The 20,106-nt window shown below is 39.7% G+C and overlaps 1 protein-coding gene across 3 annotated transcripts; it reads right to left on the bottom strand.

Annotated features, from left to right (window-relative positions):
• Window positions 1–3,891: 3,891 nt before the first annotated feature.
• Window positions 3,892–18,847, bottom strand: zbtb44 (zinc finger and BTB domain containing 44). 3 transcript variants are annotated; one of them, XM_082169395.1, is made up of 6 exons: window positions 18,524–18,847; window positions 14,991–16,099; window positions 12,729–12,813; window positions 10,944–11,095; window positions 9,296–9,596; window positions 3,892–6,679 (listed from the first exon to the last, which is right to left on the bottom strand). In XM_082169395.1, the coding sequence occupies exons 2-6, from the start codon at window positions 16,075–16,077 to the stop codon at window positions 6,337–6,339; spliced, it is 1,968 nt and encodes a 655-aa protein (XP_082025521.1). In that variant the 5' UTR covers window positions 16,078–16,099; window positions 18,524–18,847; the 3' UTR covers window positions 3,892–6,336. The 3 variants fall into 3 exon arrangements, with proteins under 3 accessions (XP_082025521.1, XP_082025520.1, XP_082025522.1); XM_082169394.1 differs by having other exon boundaries at window positions 14,991–16,103; window positions 18,524–18,846; XM_082169396.1 differs by having other exon boundaries at window positions 6,517–6,679; window positions 9,513–9,596; window positions 14,991–16,103; window positions 18,524–18,846.
• Window positions 18,848–20,106: the final 1,259 nt, after the last annotated feature.

The raw sequence follows: 20,106 nt of genomic DNA, 5'->3' as shown, positions 1-20,106 counted from the left end.
CACCCCAGCCCGTGGCAGAGGCATCTGTTGAGACAACAGCATGCCTGGACACTCGTTCTAAGAGCACTCTGGCCCCTAGAATGGAGAGGTTCGACCACGGGGTGAAGGTCTGATGGCAGGTCGAGTAACTGGTACTCTGAGCGTGCCCTTTTGCCATGCCCATCTCGGGACTCGATCGTGAAGCCAGTGCTGAGGCGGTCTCATATGAAGCAGCCCGAGCACTCTTGCCCTCGAATTGACTCAAGCAATTCAGCAGTGACTGCACGCGCTCGCTCTTAAGCTGCGCGCAAATGGTGACCGAGTCGATTTCCATACTGAGAAAAGAGATCCTCTGCACGGGGGATAGTTTGCTCTTTTCCCAGTTGACCCGAAGGCCTAGACGGTCGAGGTGCCGGAGCACCAGGTCCCTGTGTTCGCAAACCTGCTCTCGAGAGTGAGCTATAATCAGCCAGTCATCGAGATAGTTCAGGATGCAAACCCTGTGTTGCTGAAGTGTCACAAAGGCTACCTCAACGACTTTCGTGAAGATGCGAGGAGACAGGGCTAGCCCGAATGGAAGTACTGTATTCTGGTATGCCTGCCCCTCGAAGCAATCCGTAGAAACGGTCTGAACAGATTTGAAAATGCTGTAGAAGCCAGACTTTATTTCAGCTGGAGGGACGGTCTCGATCGCACCCTTCGCCAGTATGGTGGCGACCTCCGCACCCATGACAGGGGCATTGCCACCCACCATGGTATAGCGGGCTCCCCGGAAGCAGGGAGGAGACCGTGCAAACTGAATCGCATAGCCGAGCCTGATGGTTCTCGCGAGCCAGCGGGACAGATTGGGAAGCTGTAGCCAGGCTCCCAAAAACTGTACCAGCGGGGTCATGTGAACCACAGACGTACCCACGATGGGGCAGCGAAGCGGAATGACTGGCCCAGATGTGGGAGGCGGAGCGTCCCGGTGTGGAGGCACGGTCATATGCCGCGTCCTGACAGAGGAGGCCAGGGAAGGACGAGCGTTCCGCGGCAACCTCCTCAGACAGGGGTCTGGCGACAGACAGAGGCCATGAGGCCAGCAGCGGGGAAGGGAGAACAAAAGATTATCCCCAGGTGGAGGGCCGGCTACCACCTCCTGGGAAGAACTGCAACCCATCTCTGAGCTGCCCGTATCAGGAGCGCCGGTTAACCTGGAGTTTGACAGGCTGCGGGGCTGGTACGGGCTGGGGCGCCTTCCTGCGGCTACCTTCATGGCGTGGCCCGGGTGAAGGCTGCTGCTGGGGCCGGGCAGGAGGGGCAGGAGCTGCAGGAGGGCCCCCTCGGTGGCGAGCGGACTTGAGGCGTCTGAGCCGGCGGCTGGGTGGAGGCAGCAGCTGGCCGCCGGGACAGAATGTGTTTAATCGCCTCAGTCTGCTTCTGTGCGGCCGAGAATTGTTGGGCAAAGTCCTCGACCGCTCCGCCAAAGAGGCCAGCATGGGATATGGGGGAGTTGAGGAAACGATTTCGCTCAGTCTCCCGCATATCAGCCAGGTTGAGCCATAGATGCCTTTCCTGAACCACACAAGTGGACATCACCTGACCCAGGGAGCGTGCGGTCACCTTCGTCACCCCTGGAGCGAGGTTATTGGCAGCACGCACTTCTTCCATGAGGCCTGGATCAGCCCTACCCTCGTGCATGTCTCTGAACACCCTGGCCTGGTAGACCTGGAGGATGGCCATAGCATGCAGTGAGGAGGCAGCCTGCCCCGCAGCTCTTTAGTTCTTTGCCACCTGAGTAGACGAGAACCTACAGGCTTTGGAGGGGTGCTTAGGATCACCACACCAGGTAGAAGCGCTCTGGGGACACAGCTGCATCGCCACAGAGCGCTCCACCGGGAGGACCCCGGTGTACCCTTTAGCTGCGGCCCTGTCGAGGGTAGAGAAGGCGGAAGAGGTCGATGAACGATCACGGGAAGTCAAAGGAGACTTCCAGGACCGCATGACCTCTTCATGCACCTCCGGGAAGAAAGGTATTGGGGCCGCCCCCAAAAACCAATCGTCCAGCTTTGAGCGCTCTGGACAGGGCAGAGGGTTCCACTCAAGCTCGATGCTCGCAGCTGCACGGGAAAGCATGGCAGTCAATCAGACTCGGGCAGTGCTGGCACACCCGAAGGAGGCAGCACAGCCGAGTCTTCATCTCCAGAAGACTCTAGCCCACCTTGTGATGCAGCGATAGACATGGTGTCATCTTCTGGAGCGCCGAATGAAACACGGGGCGCGTCCGAAGACGGGCCCGCGACCTCATCCGGCCACCTCACGGGTTGCAATGTGCAAGATGGGGGTGTGGTCAGAGGAAGAATCGTTGGGGCTTTGTTCCACACCGTGACCCTCAGATCACCCTGGCCACCAGCCAAAGTATCCCCTCTCGTGGAGGAAACAGATTGGGGTGTGGCGGAGGGGACTCTACCTCTACGGAGGTCATTGAGTCTCAATCGCAACATTGCGATGGTCAGGTTCCCGCAATGAGAACATGACTCATCCGCGAAAGCTGCCCGAGCGTGATTATGCCCAAACACGCCAGGCAGCGATCGTGCCCATCAAAAGACAACACCTGTCTACAGCACCCAGAAATACATGGGCGAGACATCTTTAAAAAGACGTGCCACGTGCAGCTCTTTTAGAGAGGAGAGAATAAAAGCTTGACAGTGTGTTGAAGCACCCAGGGATAAACACTCACTGTTGGCAGATCACTGCACAGACCAGCAGCAGGCAATGTGATCTCGCTGGAACACGGCGTAACACCAACAGCACTGAGGAGTTGCTTGTCTCGTAGAACTCAGAAAAGGCTTGCAGAGGAGTGAAGAAAACTCTTGGCTCCGAAGCAAAAACATGATGCAAGATTGTTAGCAACATGTTTCTCCTTTTATACCCACGTGGTGGGGCGGAGTTGCGCTATGCAAATTCCGCAGACCCATGGCATTGTTTTGCCATTGGCTTGTTTTCTAGAACTCAAAGGTGATAGGCTTCTAAGCGAAACCCCCATTTCGTCATTCACTGATGTAACTCGTGGTGACTGAACGAAAGGGAATTAAAAGTGGTCAATGTCACGGACATGATTATAAAATAGATTCTGGACCAATTTTTGACATTTAGTAGTTAGATAGTAGTTAATTTGCAATGAATCAGAACCATTTATTTTGTGAACATTATCTGACTTGACCCATTTTGAGGGCTTTCTTTAACCACCCCTCCAGAGCTGTTGTGGGTCAGACAGCCGGAGGACACCAAATCACAAGCAGGTGCTTGGAGTCTGCAAATACTGTGCTGTGTCACAAAACTTCATCTAGGAGGCCAAGGCAAAACTAAAAGCCTCTAGTTGTTTCTTTTAGCATGTGTTTGTGCACCTGGTTGCCAAGAATTTCCTTATTAGTGTCCCTCCACACACCAGAGCTTGTTCTGGGCTAGAAGCGTCATACCATCAAACCATTCTATAAAATATATCAAAATGTCATTCAATAGCCTTGCAAATAACTTTCTCAGCAGTTGACGAACATGATGTCATGTACATATACAGTAAGAATCTGATTTAATCTACTTTGTTTAGAAATCATAATATGCTGATTTGGTGCTTGAGAAACATTTATTATTATCAATATTGAAAACAGGTGTGCTGCTTAATGTTTTGGGGAACTTTTGATACATTTTATTCAGTATTCCTTGAAAGTAAAAAAAAAAGCATTTATTTGAATTTTCCCCCCACCCCCGTTTTAATTAATTTAATGTATCCTAGCTGAATAAGAGTATTATTTGTTTTCAAAAAAAAACTTTGAATGGTAGTGTACATGTGTGTAGGATCATTTTAAGAACATAAACCCGAATGACTATTTAGCAATAAAAATGGAAGCAATGAATTTAGGCACACTTGGAGTCTCAGGCTGTAACCATTTACTGTAAATCTTAATGTACATAATGTTTTTACAAAACATCATTCAATAAATCTGAATTGGCACAGAAACAGATGATAAGAACCACTGAAAGGATACAAAATGACTAATACATTTTTCTTTATGAAAATAAACAAAAAACATACAGTTTAAACCGTGTCGAATAGCACTTCAAAAATATTTTTAGTTTCAAGCTACATTTGAAGTCTACCAGCATTCTGTCTACAAAACATTATGAATTCATATCAATGCATGTTTATGCCAATTAAAATACAATACAGATCCAATATCCAAAGGCACAAGATACGACTAAAACAATAGGCTTTAAAAAAAGAATATAGAGTATATACCATTAAGACATGGTCACAAAAGCGAACACTACAAGGCTCAAGTCAAATAACTACTCACACTTACATTGATATTACAAATGTACAAATTGACACTTTACAAGGTAACCGTCATCGATGCAGATTTTGGAAAAAAGCATTATGACTACTGAAATATCACGTTTTCTTTCTGCTCAAACAATTGAACACCAAATATTGAATATTGTATACAAAATGGTAGTTGCACATATCTGAAACGACATCCAACAAACGAATCAACCCATGCTATATTGATTCCCCCCATATTTCTATTTGCACGGAAAACATGCAAGTAGCACAAAGAGCAATCTGGGACAGACAGCCAATATTGTCTTATGGATAAATGCGTCACTACAAACTCTCAGACTATGAAGTAATTGAGTTTGAGCAACAGCCGGTGGTTGCAAAAATGGAGAGAGTGAGATGAGCGGGAGACCATCTCAAGGGAAATGACATCAGAGAATGATATTGCAACCTAGTTTTTGTAACACAATATGATTTCTATCGCTCCTTGTATTTCTTATGAACTGTTTATCGAAGGGTACATGCTTTAGCTTATTCCCTCGACTATCCCCCTCCCGCAGTTCATTATCTTCACTCATTCAGCTCATTGTCCACTGCAGTATAAAATGTTTTAATTCACATAATTTCATTTTGGAACACGTGAATCATCCGAAACAATATTGCACAAAGCCTATTAAAATGTTTGTTCCCTACAAAATGTTGGAATGGAGCAGCTTCGAGACTGATTGCCAGGTGCAATATCACATGGAGGAAGCAGATTTGTACGCAAGATACACGATCATTACAATCACCAAACAAAATAAATGCTACATATCTTCAATCAAGGCTCATGCCATAGTCACAAGATGTTCATAAACTTTGTTTTGGAGACTGTTAGGCACATACAACTATGGCATCAAGTTATGGAGAAAAATTCCATAGAATAATTCCAACAGCAATAAAATGGGAAAGGCTATGGAAATATCACCTTCCACTCTATTAAAACGTGACCCTTTTCATCCATATGTCACAATCAAAAGAACAATGTTAAACTAAAATAATTCACATACAGCTCTTTAGATCGAATTGACGAGTGGTTCGGAGAGCTGGGCAAGAGGCACAGTTTACAAAATTTAGCAGCATTACACACACAGCAGAAAAGAGGGCTAGGAAAACAGGGCTACTCTTCACATATACACTCATTAGATTAGTCACCATCCACGCACAACAGCCCATTAATAAGGTTTCATGGTTGTTTTGTGCCAGTCAGGTTCAGTGTTTTGTTTCCGCTCTGAACACACATGGAAGTAGTAACACAGACTTTCACATTTTTTTTAGGAAGGGTCCTCAGGGGGTCGAAGCTTCCCAGTTTATAACAGGTTTGTTTACAGTCAGAAGGGGCAGTTTGCTATAGTTCAGGCGCAGACATTAAATAGGAGAAAAAGAAGAAAAATAATAAAAAGAGATCAGTTATAGTTCAATGTTATGCAAAAAACACCACATTTGTACAATTAGATTATTTTCGACACTGCCACAAAGTGGTTAAAAAATTATATAATATAAAATAATAATATGTTCAATGGAACAAATTCATTATAGTCACAGATAATAATGGGTTACTAATAAATAAAAAAGTCACTTTTTTTATTTCGAGTTTGTTTATGTTTTTAAATTTAGAATTGTGATGTTCTTTCAGAAAGATTTGCAAATCAAATGTGATATTACAACAATTGGAACAAACAAATGACTGTTTACAATTGTCTTTTTAGAGCTGCTTCACAGCAGAATTGAATTCTGTTTGTATCATTGAATCACTATTTTCCTGTTATCACTGTAAAGCTGATTTGAAACAATCTATTGTATGAAGCGCTATATAAATAAAGGTGACTTGACTTGAATTTTAAAGTAACCCCAACAAATCAGAATGAACAAATATCAAAAGGCATTACACTTTTTGATAATGGAACACATCAGATTTGTAATCTGTAACGAGACGTCAACAACAGAAGTACTGAGTGTGCAACAGGACTGTTATTATACATGTTTACATGTATGGAACGTTTTCACTCAATTGTAATTGACACAAGTCTTTTCTTCTTTCTCCCCCCTCTCTCCTTCTCTACCTCATCTTCCTCTGGGTCTTGTAGAGAGGTAACAGCAGTGGTGGACTTGGGATGGTCCCCTGGTGTGCCCTCCCCTTCCTGCCCTGATCTGGGGTTTGGGGTTTGGGAAGGAGGTGCAGAAGTGTGGGTGTCATAGTTCATGGTAGAGGAAACTTGAGAGATAACTGGTGTTTGGACTGAGGAAGAGGAGGAAGAAGCTTCAAAGGTGTGCTCACTCATCTCAAAGTGTCCCAGACCCTCTTCCTCTTGCATGTGACTCAGGTAGTCTGGGAGGAGGAACTCACTAGGGCAACAAAAGGGAGAAAGCGCCAATGTTCAGAAAATCATCACTGCCATCAATACTAACTTAACATGAGATAAAACTGACAAGTTTAATGATCTTTACGATGATATTTCACAATCTTAGTATCTTCATTGGCTTTTTAGCATAAAAGCTCAAACTTCTTTATGAAAAATTATGGGGCTAAAACACAAAAATAGGTTATTAAAATGTAAAAGTTATTGCTTTCAATCTCCTCTGTGAAGCCACAATCAGAGGATGTCAAACCACTCAGGCGCAAGTTTGTCAAAAAACAAAACAGTAATTTCTTATGATTAACCCAAGATTGTGTTCCAAGTTTGGTATACGAGTCTAAGATTCTTTGGATTTTTTTTTCCACGAACAGCCAGTCCTTGCATGTTCATGTCTAGCAATAAACTTTGGCAAAATGTCCTCAGGCAAAACACTTCAGCTATCTAAACTAAAAGTCAAAATGGAAGCTTCAAAATTAGATTGAGGATTGTGGCTTGGCAGAAAAAGTGATATAGCAAGAAATTACAATTCAAACACTGATAGCTTAATCCATGAATAGGATTTAGATTCTAATGACATAATTTCCTATTTCTTTACAGTAAGTCTTTGCAGTCTCGACATTGATTTCCGAATTTAAAGTCCTTAGCACAAACTTTAAAGCAAAATATTGACAGGAAATTTTTTTCAAAATAATTTTTTTAAATGTCATGCGAGATGCCTAATTAACCCAGTTAGCACTTTTCAATTTGTACTTGTTTGTTCATCTTAAAATTACAATTAAACATTAAGTCCATCAAAGATCTCTGAAAAGTCTGACTTTAATGCCGACCGTTTCTTGTAATCACAATAATAAAACTTCATCGGGATACACTACATGACCGCTCCCTCTCTTAAGAAGCCAAACTATTGCCTCAGCACTGTAGCTTTCATTGACACTGTTTATTTGTGCCTGACAAAGATGAATAGACCACAAAGATCCTAAGAGCGAGAGGGCTTAAATCAAATAAACAGTTGGATGACATAAGGGAGTCTACGTGTTGCAGGAGCTCAATGCATAAATGCACCTGACTCCCTTCCCTCTGCTTTAATGAAGGGCTAGCGTCATGAAGATTACCTCAGACGAATGTCTCTTACAGTCTCCACTAAGCTTTTTTGAGAACTTCACTTAAAAAACCTATTCAGGATAGGATTGATTTCCCTGCCCGCTCCAACTGTTTACATCGCAAAGCTTCTTTTTCTAATACACAGTCCAACTCTCACTACTTCCAAAATGGAATCAAAGCCATGATTATTTCATTTAGAAAATACTTGTTTCAAACAGGAAAGTCACTTAATTTTTTTCTTTCTGAAGAACACATCTAAGAGAAATACACGTGCAATTTTAAGAATAGAATGCAAGAAAAACTGAAGGGTGTGCGCGTGTGTTAAATCTATTCAGGAAAAAATAAACATAAGCATAATACGGATCAGGACAGTCAATAGAGGAGATTTCAGTGATTTCCTGAAAGCTCTATTCAGTAATTAACGGTCTTCCAAATAAAACACAATGGAACTGGGCGTTAGCCTGGACTGGGGTAAACCTGTTAAAACTCAGCAGGAAAGACATTTCATCTGATAGAAGAATTTTGTCAGTCACACCTCAACGAGAAAAAACTGTCATCTTCAGTCATTAAAAATACATCTGTAATACTTTATAATAAGGTTATATTAGTTAACATTAGTTCATGCACTGGGTATCATGAATCAACTAACAATAATTATTACAGAATTCATTAATAGGTTATTGTTAATTTATAAATATACTATTAATTTATGTATGTTCATAGTGTATTGAAGTTATATAAATTAACATTAGTTTATGTATTAAGAACACACATTAATACTGTTCAAAAGTTTGGGGTACAGTAAGATTTTTTTTTTTATCAAGATAGAAAAAAAAAAATGATGCAGCAAGGATGCATTAATTTTATCAAAAGTTACAGTAAAAACTTTTACATTGTTACCAAAAAATGTATGATACATTTTTAATTTTTTTGACTGACTTTCCGGTTTCCACAACGGAATTACGATTTCCACAAAAAATATTAACCAGCATAACTGTTTTCAACATTGATAATAATAAGAAAGTATTCATTCTTGAGCACCAAATCCGCATATTAGAATGATTTATGAAGGATCATGTGACACTGAAGAATAGATTACAAGAATAAATTACATTTGAAAATATTCTCAAATAGTAAAGTTATATTAAATTGTAATAATTTTTTACAATATAACTTTTTTTTTTTACTGTATTTAATGAAATAAATGCAGCCTTGTTGAGCACAACAGGCTTCTTTTAAATTAATAAAAATACCTTAAGAAATTATTTAAAGGTAATGATCTTTGTTAATTCATGACACCCAATACATTAACTAATGTCAACGAATTGAACCTTATTGTAAAGTGTTTCACCTTATACATATATTCTTCAATACAGTTAAATAATCCCCCCCCCTCAATTCAAAAACGCATCTGCTACCTCCTCAACATGAGATGAACGGCCGACCGTACAAAACTAAATTTGTACTTCTACATATTTTCTTAGAATGTTCAGCTCCTCCTCACCTGGTCTGGAAGTAGTTTGCTAGTTCTGACGCCTCATGGTTGAGACTCCTCAGGTGTACGATTAAATTGCCGGAGTTGGTAAACATGGCGCCGCACGTTTTGCACTCGTAAATCCGAGGCTTGCGGATGATGTGGCGAGACACCCTCATGTGGTGCTTATATTCACCGAAGGAAGTGAAAGTGGCGCTACAGATCTGGCACCGGAAACAGCGTTTACCTTCGTGCTTCAGCCGGTGCATCTTCAAGGAGTAAGCCCGCGTAAACTTTTTCCCGCAGCGGTCACACTGGAATGGCTTAATACCTGTAGAGGAAACCCATGAAAGATTACTGTCTACCATATCCATATCAGAAAACAGGAGATAATTAGCAAATAAAGATGATAATGAAGTTGAATGAGACTGAAATGGACATAACAAGAATGTCTTTGTTTGAGTTTATTGTGTGCTAACTGCTAAATAAAAGACAAAATAACCCAAAACATCGTCCTACTCATACAAATAAGTCAGGATGTTTATTGTGAAGGTTCACTCCAGCAATGTGTCACAATAGGCATGCTGGTCACATAACCCACAACTAAACCAATTGCATACAATCGCTTTCACCAGTCCATAACTAATCGCTGTGATGAGTTCTATTTGGACAATCAACAGCAAACAAAACGGCACCTCTGTATAAACTAACAAGTCGATTAGGGTGAATCATGTTGTACTCTTCTGCAAACAAGAAGTTTATGTAATACAGAGCCCGACATTAAGTCTTTCCTGGATCCTGTCTAAAAGCTTACCACCTGTCTTCAGCTGTCCTAAAACATTTTAACAATAAAGCTTCAGTACATAAATCATTAGAAAAATGGGATGAGTCCAGTGCTTAAAGAGCTTGTAAATTAATAATTGCCAGATTCAAAACAACAATTAAAAGGCGCTGTGGCCGACACTGACCTTACAACTTCAGCTTTCCTTGAACATACAATGACGTCAATAAACGGTGATAGCACAACTAAGAGCATCATTCACAAGTGTCTGCATGGCCCTAACTACAGCCTAGTGTATTATTCTGTATCGTATAGCTACGTGGAGACCAAATATCATTCAGTTGATCAGTGAAATTCTCTCTCACCGATGACATCATTGCCTCTTTATTACACCGATTCTGACTGATCTAACTCCCGGTGCTCATGTCTCCTGCTATCCTGATTAGTATTAGCAGAATTGTCAAGGGGTGCAGTTTAATTTTCTCAGGATTTTTTATTTATTTTTAAATCAGAAACACCATCAGCTTTACTCGCGGATATGAAAAAAAATTATTTGCTTGACTGTCTTTTTGACATTTTTTCATATTTTTAATAAAATAATCTGTCAGGTATATACACTCTCCATACTTTGCGCTGCTCACTGTGCGCAAAACAAAGCCGCACATGCTCTGTCTCATGCAGACACGCACTATCACCATGCAATGCACTTGTTAATTCCAGATCGTTTATTTTCCAGGATCGGGCAGGACATGGCTTAAATCAAGCACTGGGTGAGGCATCAGGAATATAAAGTGAATATAATATAGTGTTTGAAGAAAGAAAGAACAAATTCTTAGCATTCACATCATGCACTGTCACGGTCAGTGTGGAGTCCTGTAATAGCAGAGGCTCTCTCACCAGAGTGGATGAGCATGTGCTGTTTGAGATTCTGTATTCGAGTGAAGCGGACGCCACATGTAGGACACTGGAAGGGCCGTTCAGGACCGTTGAGTCCTGGGCGGGTGGAAGGACTGATGTACAGGTGGTATGGGTACTGGACATTCTCCAGCCTGGAGAAAAGCAACAAGAAAAAAAGAAAAGAGACTAATTAGACGATCCAATTACACACTGACTCTTAGTAGTCACTAATGAAGAGACTTGTAGAACTTTTCTATAAAAAAATCTGTCTTGTCTCAAGTAATTATTTTAAGTTGAAAAACTCTTAATAGAAATCTAAATGACTAAAAAGGAAACAGGGTGGCACATGTGCCTCCATATTCCCAAAGTTTTGGGATCAGTAAGAATGTGTTTTGAATTTGAATTAGTAAGGATGTTGAAAAAGAAATTTCTACTTCAAATAAATGTTCTTTAGAACTTTGCACTCATCAAACAATCCTGAAAAATATAAAAAAATTCAGCATGCTTTTTTCTACAAAAACATTAATAGCACAACAACTTTCAAGTGACACTGAAGACTGGAGTAATGCTGCTGAAAATCCAGCTTTGGATCACAGGAATAAATTACATTTGAAAATATACTAAAACAGAAAACATTTATTTTAAATTGGAATAATATTTCACAATGTACAGAATAATACAGTTACTGGATTACAGCCTTGGTGAAAATAAGAGACTTCTTTAAAAAACATTTAACAAAATGGTATGGTAGTGTACCTGTGATATCACTATCTTCTTTAATCTTAGTGCAACAGATCGATTTATGGGTGTCCTGTTTGTCTTCACAAGACATACATTTAAAAATCTGTTAAAGGGGTGCATTTTCTTTATATTATGTTTTTATATTTTTATTACCAAAAATAAATTATTTAGTCAAATTAATGAATTCATCCTAATTTTCACTTTCACTCTCTGTTACAAGGGGGGTTACCTCTTTCAGAAATGCAAGTAATTGCCCACTAATTTGATTGGTGAACTTAATCGCACCGTATCTATGTCCTCACTCGCAGCATGTGTGATGTGTTTTTTGATGCTCAAAATGGCCAGTGCCGTAACAGAGCCGTATTGGTTTGAGCCCGAGTCAGAAGAAAATCAACCAAGGCAACTAAAACGATTGCAACGGTCTGTTTCAGCATGCTAATTGTAGTATGTTTTTATTGTAGAGTAACCTCTTAAATGTGTAAATATCAAGAACATTTTGATTTTCCATTTCATGAACCCTTGAAAGGAATACATGTAAATTTGGGTAGGAATTTAAAGAAAGTGCCACGAAAGAAAGTGTATTTGCAGTACTGCTACAATTTCCTCTGTCCACAGATATCACCCCAAAAAGATTTAAGGCTAACATATAACACATTTAGTCAGGCATATCAAGTTGTCATATAAAAGCAGACTCCTACTCCTGAGATGGACAGCAGTGTCTTTTTTTCGATCCCATTTGTTTTGCATCATACCATTTCCCTTCTCTTCCAGTATTCCAAAAGGCAAATTCATGTCCAAGAAGTTTCCAGAAAGCCTGCCAACTAGCTTCTCTGGCCTCTTGGCAAGAAATCTTCATCCTAATAGCCACTACAATATCACAGAAGCCTCTACTGCATATAAATAAGTATACATGAGGAAAGACGATGATGAGAAGTCTAAAAAATGATGTCCCTCCTCAGAGGGGCCCTTTAGTTCAATCATAAAAGTGAGACACTGTAAAAGGATACTCTGTAAAAACAACCCAGACACTCAAAGGGGTCTTACCTCTCATCCTCCTCCATGTGACCAGTAGTGTTTGGAGTGCCCTGCATGGACTGGAGACCCTCCGTCACCCCCTCATCCATGGAGCCTGAAGAGAGAGCAAAACGTTGTTTTTTGAACCTCTTCTCCAATAAAACTATGTCTCAATATTGTGTTGTTTATTTTAAACAGATACTGACTCTGTAGTTCTCAAAAGTGCATGAAATAATCAAAGAGTAAAGTTCTGATAAATATGAGGTTAATATGTAATTTTCAATTAATGACTTAAAGGGTTAGTTCACCCAAATGAAAATTCTGGCAGTATTTACTCATCCTCATGCTGTTCCAACCCCATAAGACTTTTGTTCATCTTCGGAACACAAATTAAGATATTTTTGATGAAATCTGAGAGCTTGCTCACTCCTTCATAGGCTGCTTTGAATTGCATCTGCCAGCCCAGAAAGTTAGTAAAGACATTGTTAAAATAGTCCAAGTGACTACAGTGGCTCAACCTTAAGTTTATCAAGCGACGAGAATACTTTTTGTGCGCAAACCCCCCCAAAAATAACGACTTTATTCAACTATTCATTTTATTCCGTGTGGGCCTCTGATGTGAGTTCACGAGAGCGCCACGACGCATGCGCGAGAACTGAGAAGATGACGCTCACGATCATTTGATGGGAAAGTGTGAAAGGTAAGCCATTCATTTTGCGGCATTGGTAAGGCACTTTCACGTTTTCTTGTTGGTTTCTCACGATTCGGACATCCAGGAAATTCACACTTTAGAATCATTTTAAACACTAAATCGAGACCCATCTGCGTCATCTTCTCAGTTCTCGCGCATGCGTTATTTTTGGGGGGTTTTGCGCACAAAAAATATTCTCTTTTTCATGATTCTTTGATCAATAGAAAGTAAAAAAAAAAAAAAAAATTGTAATGTTATTTCTGACATGACAACTCTCGGAGTGTTTGGCATGGTAATGGATATATAACAATGTTGATATGTTTGGTCTTGGCGGAATAGATCTGCTATGCTGCTGCTGCAGAGCAAGTACGGGACTTGCAACTGCCAATACATACACAACACGCTGCTGAGAGCAAGTAAGGTGGCAGTGCCAGAGACAAACGTTTGGAATACCAACTACTTAAATCAATCAGAATACTATAAAGACTGTTACCAATAAAATTGTATCATTAACAAAAGCCATCTTTACACAGCAAAGGTGGAACAGAAGCTAAATCTGAAATAGCATAAATGTTTATTTACTGTTTAATGTTACTCATAAATGATCAAATTAACAGAAACTCATTACAGGGTCAATTCATGCTCTTGATATTGTAATAGAATACAATAAATTGTTTTTGTGTTCGGGGAAACTGCATGTCATATTCTGGCTGCACAGATAAAACAAGAACCATTTATGAATTATTTTAATGCTTTTTAGGCATTAGAAAATGTATACTTCACATAATCTTATCAGCATGATGAAAACATTATATTAACTGGAATAAACTGTATACAGAAAGGGAGCAGAGAATGTGACTGATTGTGAAGCTGTCCATATCTTGGGTCTAGAGCGAGTTTAAGCACTCTCACAAACACTCCCGTTAAAATCACGGAAGCTGATGACACTGCGATATGATTCTCTTACATCGAATTTGTACTTTGTTGTTTATGATGGGTGAATTCGCGAGTTTCAGTCAGAATTCAGTCAGACAGCACATGCACTGAATAAAAGTCTTTTCAGTTTCAGTGATGACTACGCTTCGGACTGGTCATCACATTCATAAGCTCAACAGAAACGTGTGTGATTGGTTAAAATGCTCAACGCTGCTGCAACGAAATCTGATGGAATGCAACAGTCGGATGGATCGAATGAGCGTTAAGTATTGTAGTTTGTTTAACCAATATTTTTACTTAAACATATAATCCATTATATAAATATTCTGAAACTGATTTCCACGACTTTTCCAAAACTTTCTGGGTTTATTTATTTTTCCAGGCCTTGAAATTGCTATTTTAAAATTCCATTACTTTTCCAGGTTTTTCCATGACCGTACGAACCCTGCATCTAGAGTTTCATGACATAACTTTGTATAAATGTTTTTACAGTTCTTGCTCAATAAAAGTATAATTTCTTTAAAAAAAAACAAAAAAAAACATACTTACCCGAACGTTGTGAACAGTAGACCTCGTAATAACCATGTAATACAGACGTTAAATACATGCTCATCACAGAATAAGTGTAATCCAGAAATTGTATGTATGAATATAAGGAGTCTTACCAATGGATGAGGACTGGGGGCTGATGAGTAGATCTTCTTGGGTGTGTTCATTGCCAGGAACCGTCTGCTGGTCACTGAGAGAACTGTGTGGAGCACTGACCGGCTGAGAAGCCTCTTCATGCACTTCTTCATCACTCAGCCTCTCCACCTTCACCTGCACATCATCTTCTTCCTCCTCCTCTACCCCTGCCGCACCCCCAACCCCCAGGCTGCGCGGGCCCTCACAGGCGAGATACTCCACCAGTGCCCGTCCACTAGAGTCCTGCCCCGACGCTCCGGATGCTTCCAGGAGACCTTCAGGTAGTTTTGACTTCTCTGGCGTAAACCGCCGGTCTACACCAAAGGGGTATGACCAGGAGAAGGCCAGAGATGGTTCCAGAGCCTGCGCTGAACTCTCTGGGAAGGAGGAAGAGGAGGGAGAGGGGTTGGGGACTTGTGGAGAGGTAGAGGATGCTGGTTGTGGGCTCGCAAAGCCTTTGCGCTTGCGCCTAGATTCGCGGCACACAGGGATGGGCCGCTCCGGTACACTGCACTCGGATGAGACCGGAGACGGTGAGAGGGCATCTACAGGGGCGAGGGTGCAGCTCGCATGGCCTTCAGGTGGCTCTTGGGGCCTGTGTAAACCAGGGGGCAGGGTGCTACCAGGGCCTCCTGCTCCCGAGGATGCAGAGTTCCACAGGATACTGGACTTCATGAACTCAGAGCAAGTGTTGGCTACAGCAAACATCTGCATGTAGCTAGCCGCCGCGAGTACATCGATTATATTCTCCGTACTAATGGACAGGGTGGACGTGTAGGCATATTCCAGAAGAGGGGCGAAACCAGCGACAGTCACGTGTTGAAGATCCAGCACATGTTTGTTATCTTCACCTACAATCACAGTGTCTTCTTCAGCCGGCTTCCCAGACAGCTTCGCTCGAAGGAAGTCACTACAGCAGGCTAGTACTACTTTGTGGGCTGAGAACAGCTGGCCCTGTACACGAATGGTAACGTCACAGAAGTGGCCCTCACTGCGCAGGGTGTTAAGCTTATCCAAAAGCTCCTGGCTGTGGCTGGAAGAGTTGTGAGTGAAGGTTTTCACACCCATCCTTCACAGTAGGACGTCTGGGCTGTCTGGACATAATAAGATACATTAGTTTCACAAAATGGCTAACATTTATATGCAAACTACAACAGGTTTTTGAAGTAATCAAAGTGTAATTGAATATTTGAAGTAGGGATGTAAGTTTGCAGGAATATACATAATTGACTGTCATTAAAGTATCATTAAAAACATGAAGAGAACTCCAAATACCATGCACACATAGCCTATTTTTAAATTATAATTTAATATAATATTTACTATAAATTTAAATAATATTATATTTTATATATTTTAAATAAATGTTAAATACATATTGCATCATTACAGAATACATAAAGTTGATTTAATGAAAATAGATATGCTTAAAAATAAAATTATTTATGTTATTATTCTAAAAAAAAATCACCTAAAAGTTCTCCCAAGTAATAGTTTATCAATCTCACTGTCACTCGCAAGGAATATTCTTCCTCACTGCTGATCTAGCAGAGCTAGATATACAGACAGAAGACACAAGGCTTTACACCTTCAGCACTTTTTCATTTCCAGTGGTCCTTATGACACAAAGCACAAGCACATACTTAGAATGATTCAGAGCTAAAGAATCCTGATTTTGTAACTTTTCCAAGCCCAAATAAACTCCCTCAAATAACATCTGCCGAAAATTGGTTTAGAATTGCTTGGATCCAACTGACAGCTAACAGAGTGATGGCAGATATGTCTAAACTACACAGATGTCCAAATGAGTCTGTCTCAGTTTAGAGAGAAAAAGTTCATCTTTGGTCCTTGACTCACAATGTTAAACATTTACAACTGCAGTGTCTAATCAAACAAGGAGATGAAGTAAGCTGAGAATCTAAGAAATTCACTTAATTCTTAGAAAGATTATACTTTGAGTTCTTAGAACGGTAAGCTGCATTCCACACAGTGACAGAGACTTTACAAGATTTTTGGGACAAATGAAAGCGTAGAGCTATAAAATAGCCATACAAAAAAAAAACCTTTGCCTCTGCAGATTTCTGATTTATTGCTCCAGCAGTAACTGGACGCCACGGTTGAAATACTGATAAAAACCCTACCACCGCTTTTAAAGGTGTCAATGCTCTAAGCCAGGTTTTTTTTTAAACTGTGGTCTAGGTACCCACACCAGTTATTGGAGGGCTGTGAAAAATTTGAAGAACAAAAAAAAAGGTTGCTTTTAACAATGTTCAATGTGGTAACTTATAAATTAAAAGTAAAAATTAGAATTCATGAAATCAGATTATTTTAAAGGTTTACAGACTACATCTAACATTATAATATATATAAAAAAATGAGTTAAAAATATATACATTTTCAACAAACAAACTTATGGAAGTCCATTTCTTTGCCAAAGCAATGGCGCGAAACACAACTGTTATGTTATTATGAGAAGTTTAATCGGTTCATTATGAAACTGGCAGGACAGATTCTCTAGTTAATGAATGGGAAACATTGAATTATTAATTAGTATCTAATATTTTTTTATTATTATTTATGACAATTCCCCAACTATTTAAATAATAATAAACGAGTCACACAGTATAAAATTGTATACATGAAAAAACAAAGCAACCGTTCGAAGGCATCACTTGCACCAATATTCTTTCTTTCAAAGTTAATATCTCTGTGTTCCCCAGAAGAAAATGAGTCGTAGTGGTTTGGGAAAACATGAGGGTGAATATGAGACAATTTTAATTTTGTGGTGAAGGCCTCCCAAAACAAATATAAAGATGCCAGTTTCGAAATGTATAACTATTAAAAGTTAAATTATCTGTGGATTGTCCATGTAAAAATATTTTAGCTCAGGGAAAATGTAGCAAAAGTAGATACACTGAAATCTTAGTCAATATAAAATGCAGAATTTCAGACATAATTCATCCATAAGTAATGAATGGAGAGGAAGTTGCAGGAGACAATGACATCTTGTTGATGGCTGTTAAACTTGTCCTCGGGGAACGTTAAAGGGGCGTGGCTTTACACACGAGTTGCTTTTGTTTGAGAAACAAATCACAAGCATGCATTCTATAGTAGCCGTGACAATATCATTCACAACCCCCATACCAAAGGTTTAGATTCACGCATTTAGTGCACACTTAATTCCTGATCCCCAAAAGCTGCGTATTTTGACAGGTTGAATGTGGCCTGCTATTGTGCAGTGTGTAAAGTAAATTAGAGAGTAAGGTTACAATGTATATATGAAAAATCCAAGAGTTAACAATGAGACATTACCAGAAACGTGTGCAGAAAATATACTCAAGAAGAATAGTAAAACTTGTGCTTTACCGTTTACAGCCAAAAAAACAACGTCCAGCTAACCTGCAGCATTCATTGGCTAGCTCGCTAATCTCTGACGAATACTACAACAGTGTCGTCAGTGTCAACACAGTGTACAAAACATTACTCGAGTTGGATGAATGTCTTTCAAGCTCACCGGTAACAAAGAAGAACGGTCGAATCCGGTGAAATGTTATACAACTATGAGCGCATGAATGTGAGCCAGCAGCGAGCTAACTAGCTGCTAGCATTCTGACACTTGCACAGAAGTACTGTCGCTTGTTGAAATCAGAGTCACATCCCGATAAATCACGAAGTCGAGGGCCCCCCGTTTGTATTAAAGGGCAAAGTCATACAGAAAGAAGCCCGCTCAAAATTGCATTATGTATAAAATGCATTGGTATCTCCTCTGACAGGGTTGAGGCTGATGTTTACATACTGTATCCCAGAATGCTTTTCACGGGGCTTGTGCGACTGACCTTTCATTTTTAGTGATGACCTCAAAAGCGCTGTGATGACGCAGTAACACAAAATAAAAGCATGATTTTAATTTTTGTAAACCATTTGTGGAGTATTTAAGAGTTTCGTTTCAGACTACAGCATTATATGTTACTGGTTCTAGAAAGCTCTCCTGTCAAGTGTTGTCTATGTCCTTCTTCTTCTTTTTAAGAAAAAAGTCAACACTGACTGATTGTTGATTTATGTTACTTGTGGCAAGGTACTAGTCTGTTCTTATTTAAATACGATTTAATTAAAGTAGAAAACTTACCTTCCTCCCTGACAAAACCAACTGAAATAACCAAACTGCACACAGCCTCTAACACAGAGTCCTTATAGTTTACTACATTTGCATCTTCTCTGAGTTTTATATTGGTTCTCTGAAGTTTAATCTTAGTTCCTAGCCTTTTATTAGTATGGACATACAACTTTCCATGTTTTATGTATGTATACAGCTTTTTTGTTCATGATTTGTACAATTAAGTAACATTGTCTCTATAATTGACTCTTCAATGTGTTGATGTGGAAGCCTTACAAATGAATCAGGAACAATTTTATTGTAGACATATTTAATTGATTTAAATTCATACATCAATCATGTATAAGACAGACAGCAGCATCAAGGAAAAACATTAGGTGTTGAAGGTAGAAAAAATAAATAGTTTGTAAAAGGAAGCTATAACAATAGCATTGTGCAGACCTTCATTGAAGGGATAGAATGCTTTAGTTTCAAATATGCACCATTCAAAAACTTGCATACTTTTGACTCAAACGGAATGCAAATCTTTTCTCTCATTTTTCTTTACAGGTCCTATTCAGTTAAATTATAGGCAAGGTAATTTTGCAATTACATATCAAATTTAATCAAATTTTACCACATGTGAAAAAACTCTTACACTTATTGAAAAATATCAGTGTTCTTCTGGTTAAAGGGCAATTTTCAGAAAAATCAGGCTTGTTTACTCAGTAGTACTACTGCGTTTAAACAAACACTTGACCTATTGTAGTCACATTACATACATACACAATAATTTGAATGTTATATATATATATATATATATATATATATAAATGTTCAAATTATTTTTCTCTTCATTCTTATGATGGGTGTGAGGGTGATGTACGTTAAATGTATTTATACAGTGTCAACTAAAGCTTGGAAGAGTAAAGACAAATAAACCTAATAGATTGCAAAAAATGCATGCAATCTCAAAGTGTCTTTCACAGGAAATGTATTTTCAT

The sequence above is a fragment of the Leuciscus leuciscus genome (genome assembly GCF_965113295.1).
Source record: "Leuciscus leuciscus genome assembly, chromosome: 5".
Lineage (NCBI taxonomy): Eukaryota > Metazoa > Chordata > Actinopteri > Cypriniformes > Leuciscidae > Leuciscus > Leuciscus leuciscus.
The sequence above is the reverse complement of the archived record's forward strand: the minus strand, read 5'-3'. Positions and strand labels throughout refer to the sequence as shown.

What these genes read in the sequence shown, in the direction of transcription:
- zbtb44 (XM_082169395.1), bottom strand. Translation starts at nt 16,077, where the DNA reads ATGGGTGTGAAAACCTTCACTCACAACTCTTCCAGCCACAGCCAGGAG. An exon ending in CACATGGAGGAGGATGAGAG is followed by an intron (nt 11,096 to 12,728) that starts GTAAGACCCCTT and finishes GCTTTTCTCCAG; the next exon opens with GCTGGAGAATGTCCAGTACC. An exon ending in GCAAACTACTTCCAGACCAG is followed by an intron (nt 6,680 to 9,295) that starts GTGAGGAGGAGC and finishes TTGTTGCCCTAG; the next exon opens with TGAGTTCCTCCTCCCAGACT.